The sequence below is a fragment of the Lynx canadensis genome, chromosome D4, assembly GCF_007474595.2.
Source record: "Lynx canadensis isolate LIC74 chromosome D4, mLynCan4.pri.v2, whole genome shotgun sequence".
Taxonomy (NCBI): Eukaryota; Metazoa; Chordata; class Mammalia; order Carnivora; family Felidae; genus Lynx; species Lynx canadensis.
The window spans coordinates 13,366,778-13,384,660 of NC_044315.2; the positions used below are offsets into that span (position 1 = coordinate 13,366,778).

Genomic DNA, 17,883 nt, shown 5'->3' on the forward strand with positions numbered 1-17,883 from the left:
TGTTGAGAATATGCAGTTGATATTCTCATACATTACATTAAAAGGAGTATAAAATAGGACTATTCTGGAAAACTCTGATAGCTTCTACTAAAAGCAAGCATATGCCTACCCTGTAACCTAGCAGTTCCATTCCTGACACATAGACGCGACACATGAGTGCCTATGTTCACAAGAATGTTCACAGCACCTATATTTGTAGGAGCTCAGTATGGGAAACAACTCAAATGTCCATTAACAGGCAAGAGGACAAACCAGTGATGGTGTATTCACACTCTCTGATAATCCACAAAACAATAGATGAAACAAAATGGATGAATCTCACAAAGATTTTGTTGAATAGAAGAATCCAGACCCAAGAATACACTTCGTGTGAGTCCACTTCCTCAAAAGTTCTAATTTAGGCCAAACTAATATAGAATGATAAAAGCCCAAGTGGGTACCTTGAGTGGTGATTACCTCAAGTGGTGGTTGCTATGGTATGAACTGGGAAGGGCACCCGGGAACTTCTTAGGGTGATATAAATTGACATGTCTTGATATGGATGGTGGTCAAATAAGTGGTTACCTTTTTTAAAAAATTGAGGTTATAGTTAAAACTCGTTAATTTTACTATATGTAAGTTTACCTCAACTTAAGGGTTCTTGATAATGTTTTACTGTTTGAGGCGTTCACCTGCTAGAAACTTTTACAGGATGGCGAAATAAGACCATCCTGGAGAAGTCCGTTTAAACTTAAACAATCTTAAGGGCTCCTGGGTGGCTCAGGTGGTTAAGCATCAGACTCTTCATTTCAGGTCAGATCATGATCTCATGGTTCGTGAGACAGAGCCCAGTGTAGGGCTCTGCACTGACACCACAGAGCCTACTTGGGATTCTCACTCACCCTCTCTTAAAGAAGATAAACAGTCTTGACGTCTAAAGTTCACTTATTGCTCGTGTGGGGACACAGGTGAATACATAGTCACGCCTTCTCCTCGGTGATACGGCAGTATTAACAACTGCATAGTAAGCTCATTGTTTCCAGGGCCTACCATTTCGTAGCTGTCCAGAACAAAGGAAAGATGTTCTGTGCCATAGCTTCTATTTACTATAATTTTCATAAGGCCATCATAGCACTCTAGATGAAGACATTTTTAAGATGTGTGAAACAGGAGACACCTGGCTGGCTCTGTCAGAAGAGCCAGTTGTGAATTCGAGTCCCAGGTCGCTGAAACAGAACAAAACATTTGTCCATGATGGGGCAGTCTGCAAAGTCGTTTGCATATGAAAAATGGGTTTGCCAGGGCACCAAAACAAACAAACACAAAAAAAAACAAAAAAGAGGAAAAGGAAAGCAAAGGTCCCTCCTACAGTGTAACTCTCTTAATAAAGCATCCTGCGGCCACTGAACCATTCCTACATTTAACGACTGAAGAATCTGGGCTCACCTCTGCATTTGCACAGCTGGGGGGCCGGGGTGTGACCTACAGAGTCCTTTGAGGCAGAGGGTGAGGAAGTGGCAGCACTGCACTGGAACTTGAGCAGCCTCAACTGTGCAGGCTGTTGAGTGAGTTTGAGCTGTGCACGGATCAGTATCATTATGCCCCACCCCCACCGCCCCGAATCAGGCCCACTTGTGCCCTGGCATTCCTGTCACACTTTGTGTTTCAGCTTCGCTCGTGGGAGGTCCCCTCCACGCACCATGCTCTCTAGGATGCCTCCTTGCCTTTGTACGTGCCACACTACTCACGTGGAACATTCTTTCTACCCCAACTTCCTGCAAGGGTCTCCTTCAATGCTCCGTTCCAGTAACTCTCAGACTGTATTTGGTGTCTCTGATTCACCAAAATGGAAACATCTATCAAGCCATAATGTCATTTCCAATTTGCTTGTCTGTCTCCCTCACTCCATTATTACCTCGTTTTGATTGGGGCCTAGTATTTTTCATTCTTGAAATCCTAATCCATTTGTATAGTTTCTCACACAGAGCAATAGAGGATTGCAGAAAAAAAATGTGTTAAGAAGGAATAAATGGGAGAGAAAACCTAATTTTTATATTCTTGTTTTGTGAATTGCTGTACACCTAAAAACAAAACACTCATTTTGACAGCACTAAATGTGTATGAACTTTCCCCCCTCAAAAGAATGTCAACACAAACAGGAATATTCTGATTAAAATGTTAATCTCTCTTCTACCCAATTCATTTAAACATGGTTAATTTAAAGAAATCCTAACACTGCTCTCATATTTCATTTACTATCACATTGCTACTTTTTTTTTTAATTTTTTTATGTTTATTCATTTTTGAGAGAGACAGAGCAGAGCACAAATAAGGGAGGAGCAGAGAGAGAGGGAGACACAGAATCCGAAGCAGGCTCCAGGCTCTGAGCTGTCAGCACAGAGCCAGACACGGGGCTTGAACTCACCAACTGTGAGATCATGACCTGAGGTGAAGTCAGACGCTCAACCAACTGAGCCACCCAGACACCCCTCACATTGCTACTTCTAAACAACATGTTATTCTGGTTTCTTTTTCTCAGGGCTATAGATTTGGGGAGGGTTCAATTTCATTCAGCTGGAAGAGAGGACAAACCCCATTAGAAGATCCCTACAAGCTTTCAGCAGTCGTGAAACTAATAACATTGGAGAACTCAAGGAGGCATTCAGGGGGACATGGGAGTCCATCATGCCATGTTGCATTGGGACTCTCAAAGTTATTTCTTCTGGATTTCAATGTGTTCCTCCAATAGAGGAGAGCTTACTATTTCTCCAGGTTCACTAGGCCTCTTCCTCAGAAATACTGTGTTTACAGTACCCTAAAATTGGGTTCTGTAGTTAAGAGTCCATCTCCTCCTATGATAAAATAGCAAAAGGTAAAGACTAATCGGTTATCCTCATTTGCAGAGTGAAATCTTAGTTTTAGATTAATTGCAATACCTTTCAGGCCTGGGTGGCTTCCAGAATCATTAAGCTATTATGTATCTAGGGGATCCACGCTAATTGAATTCATGAAGCATTGGGCCTACATCCTTGCTAAAGAAAATCTGTTCCCGCCCACATCACCTACAAGAAGAATAGGTCTAGGCGGCCATATTTTTATCTTGTGATTCAATTTCCCTACCATATCCATGTAGGCCAGTGTGGATATGTGACCAAAACTGAGTCAATGAGATTCCTTAGGAAAGTGAGAGAAACGTATGGGTGAGATGTAAAGAAAACAATTATAAGATCGTATAGTACTGGACACTGTGGCAAGTCTTAGCAAAATATGGAGTAATAAAGAAGGCTGGTTGACAAAGAAAAACACAAGTACAGAGTAGACGGGCCAAAAGCAGCCAAAAGGAGACTCTAGGGTCCCATAAGAGAGAAGCCTGAGTCCCCATGGTATCTGGCTATATTTCCATTCCAGGTGCTGGATATCCTAGAGAGTAGCCTTAGAGAAAAATTTTTAAGTTAATTTAAATGGATTATCAATTACTTGCAAGCAAACTACATCAAAAAAAGCAATTTTAATATAACTGTAACAATGACCTCTATGATCGTTAATTTTATGTCAACTTGTCTGGGCCACACGGTCTCAATACATGATTAAACATCATTCTGGATATTTTTGTGAAAGTATTTTGGATCCTATTTAACTTAAATCAGGGATCTTAGGGAAAAGCATATTGACCTCCATAATGTAAGTAGGCTTCATCTAACCAGCTGAAGGCCTGAATACAACAAAGACTGACCTCCCAAGCAAAAAGGAATGCTCCAGAAGACTGCCTTTGGACTTTGTCTGTAACTTGTACTTATTTCTGGTTTTAAAGCAGACAGCCTTTGGACTCAAACTCCAAGTCTCTCCTCGGTCTTCAGTTTGCCAGCCTCCACCATCAGAGCTTGGATTTGCCAAGACTCCAGAGTCACATGAGCCACTTCTGTAAAATCTGGTCAATGTTCCTCCCTCCGCCTCATATATAGATATGAACACACATACATACTTACGCACACACATACACATCCTGTTGGCTCTATTTCTCTGGAGAACACTTACTAATACAATGTGCAATAACTACAAAGTGTAATTACTTGCCCATACATAATATGTATTCCCTAAGTCCAAGTTATTACAAAAGACGTGTTGAATTCTGTTCATCTGCAGTGCACTGTCTCTGTTTTATTAGATTGGAAAGGTCTCATATTTACTAAACACCAACTGTAACGTATGCCCAAACCAAACATGTTAATTTCTAAACAATAGAAAGAGTATTTTTGTTTAATTTATAATGAAGAAAACTAAGGTTCAGAGAAGTTTTGTATCTTGTCAATGATCATTCTGACACTGTGCTATGTAATTCTTTTTGTTGTCAAGTACTTAAATGATGTATTTGCTTGTAGAACCTGAACTCTATTGTCTAGTTGGGCCTCAGATGAAAAAAAAAGGGGGGGAGCAGGCAGATGTAAGATGCACGGGAGTGCAAAGGAGGCAATTCTGAATTTGGAATCAGAAAAGCCCACTAATATGTGGCTTAACCTAACCCGGATCTCCCCCCCACCCATCAGCCCAGCTGAAAAGGAGAGTAACGATTTACTACACTTGCTTCAGAGGATCGCTATCAAGTTCAGTTCATTTGATGTGAAGCAAAGTACTCTGCAAATTGCAAAGCACTTTACAAATGTTACATTTTAGCACCACTTCACTTTCTGTCTCTGTGCATTTCAGCAGAGTTTGTGAAAAACAACACCTTTTGTAGAACTGGAGCATTCCTTTTTCTCAGAGAGACAGAAAACAAACACCCCCTATAAACATTTGCTAAATGTGAGCTACATTGTGTGACAGCAAGCCCACCACACATTGCTCTCCAGTAAGATTCCATTATTATAATTAATACAAGATTTACTCTCAGCTCTTTCAGGTATTAAAGTAGTTTTCAGATCAATAGGGACATAAAGTGACTTTCTAGCATTGCTACCTTAGAGCTGCAAGAGACCTTAACAATCATCTCATCGTTGGCCAACTGCAGCCTACAAGCCAAGTACCACCCGCCCTCTGTATACAGCTGGTGAGCTGGGCATAGTTTACATTTAAAAACATTTCAGGGGCACCTGGGTGGCTCAGTCAGTTAAGCGTCCAACTTTGGCTCAGGTCACGATCTCATGGTTCATGGGTTTGAGCTCCATGTCAGTCTGTGTGCTGACAGCTCAGAGCCTGGAGCCTGCTTCAGATTCTGTGTCTCTCCCTATCTCTCTGCCCCTCCCTTGCTCATGCTCTCTCGCTCTCCCTCTCAAAAGTAAACATTAAAAAAAATAAAAACATTTCAAACAGTTGTTGAAAACAATGAAAATAATATTTTATGACCTGTGACAATTATGCAAAATCCCAATTTCAGCCTGTCTTCGTCTATTCAGGCTGCTGTAACACCACAGACCAGGTGACTTGTAAGCAGAAATGTGTTGCTCATAGTTCCAGAGGCAAAAATTCAAGATCAGGGTGCCAGCACGGTTGGGTGAAGGCCCTCTTTTAGGTCACAGACTTCTTGTGTCATCACATGATCGAAGGCACTACGGAGACTCTTTTCCAAGTCACTAATCCCTTTCATAAGGTTCTACCTTCAAGACGTAAGTATTTCCCAAAGTCCTCACCTAATATCACCTTTGGGGATTAGGGTCTCAATATATGAATTTTCAATATATGAACATCCAGACCATTATTACACAATGTCCCTAGTAAGTTGTATTGGAACACAGCTACATTTATTCGTTAGGTATTGTGTATGGCTACTTTCCCAAGCTACAACGGCAGAGTTGAGTAGTTGCGACAAAGGCTATGTGGCCAACAAAGCCGTTTACAATGTGGCCTTTTATAGGAAAAGTTTGACACATGTGAGCTAACCCAATCTTATTTTATAGATGAGGAAACTAAATCATTGCAAGATAAAACTACTTACTCTAGGTAGCTCAGCTAGCCTATCATTTAATGCAGAATTAAGGCCAAAACCTAGTTTTTCTGTCCATTTTTGATCATGTTGAATTTAATGATTGAAAATTAGCTTTAATTATAAGTTTTTATGCTATTAATTTTTTGAATAGAGTTGACACAGCATATTACACCAGTTTCAAATGTACCACATAGTAATTCAACATCTCTATGTTACACTACTCATCTTTAAATCATATAGCTTCCTTGTGCTAATTATTCAATTTATCTTAAAATCTATGCTCACATCAGCTAACTTCATACAAAAAATTCATCTTGAAGATATTTTATGTGTTCATTGAAATGGATTTTATATTGTATTATTCTTAAATAGTTCTAAGTAGAAGTTATTGGAGAACAAAATGATGATGAAAATTAAATATTTCACTTGACATATCAATCAAATGAAAATATGCTCTGCTCTTATTCCACAAAGCGATAATATACAGAACATTCAAACACTTTCAGACAAATTGGACACATTGAATTTTCTTCCAAGAGATGATTGACAATAAGATGAGAAAATAACTCCTTAGTCTATGTTTAGTGAATTAGAACTAGAACAGTTAATTTCCCAAATGTAAGCTGAATTTCAGTCTTTCGTAAAATAAAAAAGAAAGTGCGTCTGAAGTCGAAGCATCCCCTTCACATCACCAGAAAGTCTCTACTGGGTTCCTGGTGAAATCAATTACCTACGTACCTCTTAAAATACCCATCTTCGGGAGGTAACATTGAAAGCGGTGGTTCTCAACTAGGGGTGATTTCGTTCCCCAAAGGATATTTGACAGTGTATGGAGACACGTTTGGTTGTCAAAATGGGAATGGGAGGAGGGTACTCCTGGAATCCAGTGGCTAAATCCAAAGGTAATGTTAAATGTCCTAGAATGCATAGGACAGCCAGCCTTCACAAAAAAGATTTATCCAGGCCAAAACGTCAGTAGTGCAGAAGTTGGGAAATCCTATTTTAAAGGGAAATCATTGGGCTAGCCCAAAGCATTCAGCAAATTAAATCTCCAGAGCTTAAATGTCAAGCCATCATTTGGTCCTCAACTAGCACGATACAGCAAGTATTTTTATGGATGCCTGTTTAACAGTTCATTCTTTATTTTTATTCACTTCTTTCTTCTAGCAAAAAAATGGATAAGCATGGAGATTATGCCCCCCACCAGAATTATTTCTTTCCAGTAACTTTGATTATTGATCTTAACCTACAAGTTCTAGGATAATTTTTCTCATGATTCAGTTATCTTCCCTAAGAAATTTATTTGGACTCTGATCTATTTTTTTCTCAATAGGAACCTGATAAACTAAGGACTTCTATTTGACTTCTATCCACGATGGCTGATACAGTAAAATAACCTAATGATAACAGAAAAATGCTAAGTCACATGTACCTTTGAAGGTGCTGGGGCACCTGGGTGGCTCAGTGGTTAAGCATCCGACTCTTGATTTCAACTCAGGTCAGGATCTCACAGTTCATGGGTTCGGGCCTGTGTGGGGCTCTGTGCTGACAGTGTAGAGCTTGCTTGGGTTTCACTCTGTGTCCCTCTCTCTCTCTCTCTGCCCCTCCCCTGCGCTCTACGTCTCAAAATAGTAAAGTTTAAAAAATTAAAGATAAAGGGAAATACCCAAATACAACAGAATCATATCTACATAGCTCTAGACACTTGCAACAGGCACATTTAAAGAAGAAAGCGAGAATGGCCCAGCAACTATGTAGTTTTTCTTCTCATAGTACTTTGTCTAATTCACAGTGTAACCTGCCCAACGACACTATTACAGGCACTATGTTAAAGTCTCTTAGATCACTAACTTAAGGACTGCCCTTTCCCCAACATAATCAATAGATGAGGTAATTACAATCTTGCACTTTCTCTTTCAGCAAATACTTTCAAAGCACGCATCTAGTGCTACCTACTCACAGTCTCTTCCTTGAGTACGTAATTTTATTCTGCATCACTTTTACTGAGTATTAATTATTGGTTCAGTTCCTTAACTAATCATCCAATTTGGCGAACAGGAAGTCTATCAACTCAAGCTCAAAGTTTTCTTTAATGAGACAAAAATACCAAGACTCTGTAATAGCATTTGGTTCTTTTGAGTAACCATTTCAGAGCACTACATCCAGAGCACAGTTATCTATCCCAGCATTTACCTATTAAAGGGTAATATATCTAGCACCCAAAATACTCTCAACTTTTTGCCAAAGGCTACATGAACCAAACTGTCTACAAACAGGGTTCCCATGAGGTAAAGGAGCTAATGTTACCACACGCTAAATGCAAAGATAAAAATACCCACTGATTTTTATGGACGTGTATAAAAGGAGAGCCTAATCTGGCTTTGGGGATTCAGGGAAATTCTCCCTACATTCATCCAACTCACCTGAGTCCAGTATTAAACTATGGGCAGGAGTTGGGCAGGAGGTGTGATTCACATTTTCCAGGCAGTCGGAAATACCTTGTGCAACAAAGTCCAGCTATGAGGAATTTCAAGATTTGAGGAAGGGAAAAACAAAATACAACCGTAGAGAAGTAGGCAAAGGACTGATCACTGAAGGTGTTATATACCATACCTAGGAGGTTAGATTTTATTATACAGTAGAAAGGAAAACTGAAGAACGTGAAACACTACAGCAACCTTGTCTTACTTGCATTTTAAGTGGACCATTTTGGTGGCCGTGGGAAGGATCAATTTGAAGTAGACAACTGTAGTATTTTGGATCTGAGAAAAAAGGAGACTGATCTTGGAAAGTATGAATAGACAGAAGGAGTGGATCAGAGACATATTTATGAGGAAACCTGGCAGAACTAATTGGCTGATTATGTAAGGGATGAGAGCCAACAAAGCAAAAGGCGTAAGCCCAGGTTTTCCAGTTCAGACAACTTGGTGAATGTGTGATACTAGTAATTGGAACAAAGTATGGAGAAGCAGCAGATGTGAAGGAACTTGATTAATTCAGCAAAGGCCGAATGATCCGGGCAGAAGTTAGACTTAGTGCTTTCTCTGCTGCAGTTTTTCTTCCTCCTAACCATATACGGGCATCATTTCCTTACGTAAACAATGTGCCATGTTTGCTTTTAACACAGGATACCACTTATGGATGATACACTTCTGGCACCTAAACCAGCTCTCCTGTGTGATCCCTTAAGAAACAATTAGGAGACTCATTCGATGCTCTGTGAGCATGGGGACTTTTAAGATATGGAAACTTTACCGGCCTATATAAATTCGTAGAGAGAGAGTGTATGCTCAGTTTAATAAAAATTTGATACTGAGGTGGGGTCATGCCAGAGGCCTCATTTTGATGAACCAAGGTCTCTCTGCTTAAGTGGCTCACTTCAGAAGAGACAGTCTCGAAATATTACAGGGTAGAACAATCACGCTGTGTTGCTTGCTAAAATGCAGATTCTGTCATTGTGGGCCTTATCTTAGTAAGTTTGGGTAGAATCCCAAGAAACTGATTTTGTAACAGGCAGCCCTGGACCACACTTTGAAAAAACACCTCAAAAGCTCATTTGGTGGATAAATCTCCCTCCAAGCCAATTTAGTATATTAAATGTTGCTGTGAATAGATTTACAAATAAGAGAATCAATCCTTCCTTCCTTCCCCACCTACCGATCTATCCATCCATTGTTGAAAAGCTTTACTTATTTGGGGGAGAAGAAGTAAAACTTATCCATGCCATCCCTAAAGGGCAGTTCCTACGCACGTGCCTCTGCAAATGTAAGTAGAGAAGGAGAGCCACTGGTTGAAGAATACCCAAATGCTTTTAAAGTAAATTATGTGCGATAAGCATGAAAATCGAACACCCTTCTCCTCAAGTTTTTGTTGTGCCAGCACCCCACGACAGCCATTCCGGTACTGTATCTTTTTCTTTTTTTTAAATTTTTTTTTTCAACGTTTATTTATTTTGGGGACAGAGAGAGACAGAGCATGAACGGGGGAGAGGCAGAGAGAGAGGGAGACACAGAATCGGAAACAGGCTCCAGGCTCTGAGCCATCAGCCCAGAGCCTGACGCGGGGCTCGAACTCACGGACCGTGAGATCGTGACCTGGCTGAAGTCGGACGCTTAACCGACTGCGCCACCCAGGCGCCCCTACTGTATCTTTTTCAAATACTCGAGAGCCTACAAAATTTTGTTCAGCACTATTTTTCCTTATTTGATCATTAATACTGGGCATCATTTTTAAAAAAGTCTAGTTTAAATTACTTTTAGCTTTGAAGGTGTTCTTCCAAACAAAAGCCCTGAATGTTCTCTTCCCTCCCTCCCCATCACTATCCAGAATCTCTTCCTTCGTTAGTCTGTCAAGACCTTAGGGTAGAGAGGGCAGGCGTAGAGGGGACCAATTCTACCACTATGGGCATGAGTTATGGGTGCTTTGGATTTGGCCCCCAAGTAAACAGGCCATTGCTCACTTGGTACTATCACGTTCCATTGGTATCAAAGGAGCATGTGCTTGAGTGACTATCGCAATTCCAAGAGGCATAGATGAAGGATAAAGGGGGTGCATAGAAGATATGCAAAATTCTAACCATAAACACGGTCTTTGGGAGCTCTGGTTCACAGATACCCATGTAAATTGAATAGAATAGAAACTTCTGAAGTTGTAGGTCACATGAGTGGAAAGAAAATTCATGAAAATAACAGAGAAATCCATAAACAAAAAAAATAGGAATAGGGACAACCATTCTTCCAGACTGGTCGTCTACAAATCAAAACAGGGCAGCTGAACTCAATTTATTTCTGTATCTGTAAATGACCGTTCATGATTAAATTTTGAAAACCTGTGAAGGGTTTGCTTAAAACCTTTTGCTCTGTTTGCTATCAGAAAATCTGTTCTGCCCAGATGCCAGCGTAAGAAAGGGCACTTAATCCAGTTTCTCTCCAGCTCTGCTGAATCTGTGTCAGCTTTCCTCCATGTGTGGTTCTTCTAAGAGCTATTCCCGTGGGAATCACCAAGGAGCTTGTTGACATGCCAATTCCTGGGCCCACCACCTACCTACTGAATCAGCATCCTTAGGGGATGGGCTTGGATATTTGGATATTTGCTTTGCTCACCAGTTGCCCAAGTGATTCTTCAGCATTCTCAGAATTGCATGTGTCTTTATTGTTTATTCATTTTTTTTTTTAATTCTTCAATAAGCATTTACCGGCTAGTTATTTTTTATTTTCGTCAGCCAGAGCTTTTAAAACTGCTTTTCATGGAAGATAAGAGAAGGACAGCAAGGATATGATTAGTTTTCTGTAGATGAGCTTGGAGCCAATTGAGTTATACCAACAGACAGAGGGGGGGCGGGGCGGGGGGGGTGAAAATCCTCTGCTGGGGAGGTAGTGTTCTCTTTCCCTGAGGAAGTCCTCCAAAAGGCAGGCAGAACCCTTTCCCCTGGAGACAGACCTTGCCCTGAATTCCTGGGACTCCGTAAGTCATCTGAGAAGCAGGTGGCCCTGGACTTAGACTCCCAGCCACATCCTCCCTCTTTCCCCAGCGACCGCACACTTTTCTGTCTTTTCTCCATAACAGAGGCCACCAGAAGACAGAGTTCTCCGGAGAGACAGGAGGGTTTCTTGTTGCCTCAGGAATTTCCGTCAGGCTGCCCTAGGAACATTTCACAAAAAGGCAAGTCACATGGTGACCACTCAGCAGCCTGGATCAAGCCACCATTTGAAACACACCAGACAGATTTTTTTCTCTCCCGGGTTTTAGTGCCGAGCACATGTTTTCTTTTCTTTCTTTTCTTTCTCTCACTTTCTTAAAGGGAATCTGAGGTTGGCATGCTGAGATGAAAAGACAAAAGTTTCTTTATTAGTAGCCCTTAAAATTTTTTTCCTGACAATACACTGTGTTGACCTAAAAGCAGTTTATTCTTCGAGTGTCTCATCTTTTTGGTACTTAGTGGAATTGGCCCATGAGACGTTCCCTGACATGTCTAACAGGTGTGTGCTTCCTCTCCTGCTGGGGACACTTAACTGCTACTACTAACATGTGGTTCAGGAGTGTCTTGTCCTGACCAAGCAAAAACTTGGGTTTATTGATATTCCTCTATGTGTCCTGGCAAGATCCAGGATTTCAGATGTGAAAACGAAACCTTGGAAGTCTTAAATTGAAAACACACATTGAAATAAATCTCAACCTGATTGTTTCCTACAAGCTTGAGACCATCAAAGGCAAGTCGGTCTCTGGAATGTCTGGCATCAACTGTAGAAGACACACTCAATAGAATGGACACTGGTTACCAATACAAGAAATTATAGAAGTAGAAAACATTAGTAATTAAGCAGGTTTTATCCTCATCTTGTAGCCTACCTCGATCACTACTCTCAAGGATTTCCCTTGTGTTACCCACTTTGCTTTCATTAATCCTTTGTATAATATAAAAGAGGACTAAGAGGAGAAAAAATGAGAGAAAACTGAGCTTTTTGACTGGATTCCAAAAAACTGAGAGCTTACTACACCTACAGTCCAAAAATAAATTAGGAGGGATATTCCTGATTGTATATTATTTACTTCAAAGAGTTCTATTATCAGGCATTCAATGGGGCTCATACTCAATGACATGAAATTATATTCTTTTTTATTTTTATTTTTTTTTTATTTTGAGAGACCGAGAGAGTACATGTGTTTGCATGAGTGCAGAGAGAGAGAGAGAGAGAGAGAATCCCAAGCAAGCTTGGCACTATCAGGGCACAGCCTGATGCAGGCCTTGAACTCACAAACTGTGAGATCATGACCTGACACAAAATCAAGACCTGGACGCTTAACTGGCTGAGCCACCCAGGTGCCCAAAAATGGAATTCTATCGTTAGCACTATTTTTTTCTCAGTCCCACCAGAATAACTGACATACCGTCTCTAACTCAACAAAGATGAACCACAAAGTGAGAAGTTCTGTCCTTCATTATCAAGACCTCTATTCTCAGAAATGGGGACCAGCGCCAGACTAGCCACCAAGACCGAAACTCAGAAGTTATCCTAAATTCTTCCCTTCACCACAATTCATCAACTTCACAAAGCCCTGTGCATTTTACCTCCACTCCTGTTGCCGTAACTCACATCCTCATCAATTCTCTGGACTTCCAATTTCATCTCTGAGCTTCCAATCCTACCATCTCCTCCCCATTCTAGACAGTACAGCCAGAGTCATCTATCTATCCCATGCCTGAATGCGGCAGTCACCTCCCTGCTAAAATCCATTTGATGATACTCATGGTTTTCAGGATAATCGTCAAATGTCATAATTTAGCAGCTAAGGCCCTCTGTGATTTCCAACACTGCTGAATATTCTAGTCCTCTGCTATTTGAACATCCAATCCACTTAAACCATTTTTAGCCTAAGTTCTTTCATCCCCACAGGGCATGGTAGCCTTTACCACAGGGAATCATAGCACTGGGTCCAAGTCAAGACTTCAACTCTTCACTTTAAAGAGGAGGACACCAATTTATAGAAAAGTTAAGTAACACACCCATGATCATACAGGTGGTTAGGAACACAACAGAGTTAGGCTTCAGTGTTTAGGTCTAACTCCAGAATATAATTTCTTTAACCTATTTTGACATTGCTCAACATGCAAAATCAGATTCCTTCTCAGGATAAAACTTTGAAGATCCTAACATGATACTGACCATTTGGGCTTCATGGACAGACTGACTTAAATGTTTGCACCACAATCTATTACAACTACAGAGTTTCCCTTTCCCCTAGTGCAACCCATCTTTCAGAAGCCTTCTTTTTAGTAAGTCCACTGAGATTTCAATAAACAAAGCTCTCCACCCTAAAAATTCTCAAATTCAACATAAGTTACCAAAATAAAATCTCCCAAATAAAATAATGACAGAGAGAGACCTAATAATGACTATGAAATATGCTAAGAACATTCTGTCACTGAAATAAGCATGACTTTTTGTCATTAATAAGATGAAATCTTGAAACACATAAGAACGTAGCAAATGACAACTGAAGAGAAATAGTTTCAACAGGGTCCCATTTGAAATGCATCCGTTTGAAAACAGCCTCTGTCTTTTGGCTATCATCATGATATGCCTGTCCAAAAATTCACTTTCAAATGTTATTTCCAAATGCAATCCCACATTCAAAATAGGAGTTGGTTGGCATGTTCAAAATTTGCTGAGATGGACAAAGCAACAAATGAGATGTTTTCAGAGGAATAATAAGTATATTCCAACATTCATTCACTGAGTTTAATTCATGCTTCAAATGCCAGCCTCCCCCTTCTAGTTCTTTAGTATCCTGTTTCTATTAGGAAATGGGAAATACAGAAAATAGGATTATAAAGCCATTTCTAATTATTGGTGTGATGCTGAAATAAGGTACCAAAGAAACACATTTTCAAGGAGAGGACATGGGGGAAATTGGCATGAGCCAAGTCTGTGAGAAATGGTGAGTGATCAGAGTCTAGTTAAACCTAACCTTGCCATCACGACCTCTACTGTGTTACTGACAAGTCAGAGCACTGGAATAAACATATTACATCAGAAAAATGCCTGGAAGGGGACCAAAAATTACCTGTTGAATAGAGGAATTGGGTTTGTTAGCTTATGATTTCAATGGGCTCCTGGACACCCAGAGAATCCATCCATCCATTAAATTAACATGGTGGTGGTAGGGTGGGGGAGGTGGAGTAAGAGACTGGGAAAGGGGGCACTGTTTGTAAATATTTAATTTATGGACTAAAGCAGGAAGAGCAGTGATCAAAAGATGTAAATGTTTGCTCAGGAACTTCCAATTTATTTGAAATATTAAAAGCAAGGCAAGAAGACATAGGGACTAGCAAAGCAGACAAGACAGCAGCAATCCAAACGGGGAAAAAATTCCATGGCATTCCTATCCAGCACGTTGAGGCTATCAAACCCACATACAGAAGCAGCTCTCATTTCAAGTATCGCTGAAAGAATTTGGTTATCACTTTTTTTTAACGAGTTTGAAATATGCTCAACTATCTGAAGTTTCCTAGGATAGATCAATACCTTTCAAAATTACAGATGTCATTTGGAAAGGAACTTCTCTAGGACAACACATCATTTTTAGCATATTGAGAAATTTGGAAAGCTACCCATCAGTTTGCTTAATTAGATGAATTGCTTTTTGTTTTTTTGTTTTTTTAAATGTATATTTATTTCTGGGACAGAGAGAGACAGAGCATGAGCGGGGGAGGGGCAGAGAGAGAGAGGGAGACACAGAATCCGAAGCAAGCTTCAGGCTCCGAGCCATCAGCACAGAGCCCAATGCAGGGCTCGAACCCACAGACCGTGAGATCGTGGCCTGAGTCGAAGTCAGACGCTTAACCGGCTGAGCCACCCAGGTGCCCCAGATGAGTTGTTATAAAGCACCATGTTAATAAAGCACGGTGGGATTGAACCGTATACGGACCACAGTATTGGCACACAGGGCTGACAATGCCTGGTGGTATAAAGCATCAACAGCACTTTCTGTTAAGAAACAGGACAGCTGTTCTCAAAATCAGTACTCTACTTCTAATAGATACGTCTCTGCTGGTTTTGTGACTAGGAAGTGATGAATAGCATTTCCCATAAAAGAAAAAAAAATAGAGCATTAATGAATAATATATTGAGAGTCGTATAAGTACACCTGTTAAGAAGGTCATTATGTAAGTTAAAAAGCATGATTTTGGGGTCGGGCCAAAGAATGCCTTTAAGTGAAAAATGTCTCTTGCTGCCCGTGGAATTGCCGGAGTCAATTTTCTCAGTCCTAGTTGGATTTGTCAAGATATTCTTTGCCCCAGACTCTTGATTCAATTGTGATTCTGGAGGAAAATTTACATTCATTTGTTAGCTCCCTGGCCTCATTCTTTCTCATGCCCTATCACACATGTTGTTCCAATACAGCAAAAGCACTTATGTCCAAGGACACTTCTCTCCCACTCCTTATTCCCAAATTGGTTTTTCCTCCTAAATACTCTTTTAGGGAAGCAAACCATCGCCATGACAACAATATGCTGGGGGTTTGAACAGGACCTGGGGCCAGCCTTTGTGAAAGTTAACACTGGTTTTTGTTGAACAGGATAAGGAAACAGTGGCCAATGCTCTGTGGTGAGGAACCACTTAACTGGACAGAACTAATTGTCCACATCAAACTTGACCCAACCAAAACACAGCCTCAGCAAGAAAAAATAAAAATAAAATAAATAAATAAAAATAAAATATTGCAATAGAATTAATTCAGGACTAATTCTTTAATCCTCCATTGTAGACACTTAGGCTCAATATCCAGTGGTCATTAAATCCCAGTATCATATTAATATGGACAAGAGAATGAAGAACTTTGCTTTTTGCCTTTTTAACTTCACATGGATGTGGGACATTCAGAGGTATGGACTCCCCCCCTCCCCCCCCCCCAAATAAATGTTAGCACATTCTCTCTTCTGGAGAAAAAAATACACGCTTTGTCCACCTTGTAAATTTTATTTGTATTTTCTTCCCTATAATAAGGTCGATGATGGTGCAATTATTACGGAGTTGTGGGGACTTTTTCAGTACCTTCAATGCATTTGCTTCTAGAGAGGAAGTGCTGCAGACACAGAGTAACAATTCTAAGCTCAGGTGTAGTACCATTCTTTTGTGTAACTCAGAGCGGGAGCTGGAGGCATACGTTCAATACATATTCAACCACACTTTCCCACTACTGGCTTCACTTAGGAGACTAAAATTATCATGCCTTTCTAAAAACAAGGACACCAAAGAAGTCACAATCTGATGAGATTCATTCTCTGTCTTTACCTGAGCGACCACCTAAGGACACAAGGCTTTTAAAATAGTGAGGAGAATCCTTTGTTCTCTCAGGTTCCATTTAAAGGGAAAGTGGGTCGAAGGGCTTCCCCAGGGAGGGGGGAAAAAAAACCAGGAGCCAAATGCCTGGAGTAGGAGATTTCACTCCCATTACTATTCCCACCCTCCCAAAGAAGTTAATTAATTCTATTTTAGGAACGTTTAGGGCGGGGGGCTGAGGGACGGAGGGGAGCACTCGGGGAGCCCATTCTCTGCCACCATAATCTCATTCCCAAACGTGGCTCAGACCATCTCTCCTCCCTAACACCGTGGGGGTCTACAGCCCGCTGACAGCCTCTCTGAGCCAGCCTTGGGCAACTGAGCCAGCACTGTAAGCATTTGTGCTCCCCGAAAGGTGTGTCCCAGCCCAAGTGCGAAGTTGGGTATTTAGACCTGCAAAGCACAATTAGAGCCATTCAAAGCAGCAAGTTACGGTACCTTAAGAAGTCTGACAGATGGGAGGAAGGCTGCGTGGCAAAGCTTCCGGATGGTCCAGTTTAGGGGACGAGGAGCATCAGTTTGATTCATGACCCCTTCCAAATTCCACCGGGAAAACCAAAAACTGCAAACCTGAGCAATGCCTAGAAAACAGACGGTCCCCCACGGCCTTGGCATCCCATGGTCATCTCCACACCTGCAAATTCCATTAGGGCAGAGGCTTCCTGGAACTTGGGAGACTACTCAAGTGGCGTTTCCTGAGCCACCGAACCTTCTTAAGAAAGCCACCTCCCCTCTCCCTGCAGCCGTGCTCATGCATACCAAATGTGGCTGAATGGAGGCACACTGCCTGCTGCTCCGGGGAGGGGATGCACCGTTTTGAAGGAGAAGGACAGCCTGCACAAAACAGTCTGTGGTCGCAGTCAGAGCAGTGTGCTCCGAACGCACGCTCCCTCTCCGGCTCTCCTCCCAGTAAACGCAAGTCAGGCGTTGGGGGAGAACCCGGGCCATTTGCTCCGCTAGCTTGCTTTGGGGGGGAGCCAGGAGGAGAGCAAGAGGGAAAATCAATAAATCCAGAACGAGGGAACTTGCACTTTCTTGCACAAAGCATCTTTGAGGGGCTGGAAACTGGCACGAGGGGAGGGGCTAGGGCACAGAGGGAGAAGGGATGCCTTCGAATGAGAAGATAAACACTTCCCTTTT

The 17,883-nt window shown here is 41.3% G+C and overlaps 1 protein-coding gene across 5 annotated transcripts in view; it reads right to left on the minus strand.

The window, feature by feature from the left end:
• TRPM3 (transient receptor potential cation channel subfamily M member 3) overlaps positions 1 to 17,458 on the minus strand; it is a 502,889-nt gene extending 485,431 nt beyond the window's left edge. For all 5 annotated transcript variants that reach the window (XM_030293212.1, XM_030293204.1, XM_032595678.1 and 2 more), the window contains exon 1: positions 17,182 to 17,458. In XM_030293212.1, the coding sequence (XP_030149072.1) occupies positions 17,182 to 17,358 (177 nt within the window). In that variant the 5' untranslated portion in view covers positions 17,359 to 17,458. The remainder of the gene's footprint in view (positions 1 to 17,181) is intronic.
• Positions 17,459 to 17,883: the final 425 nt, after the last annotated feature.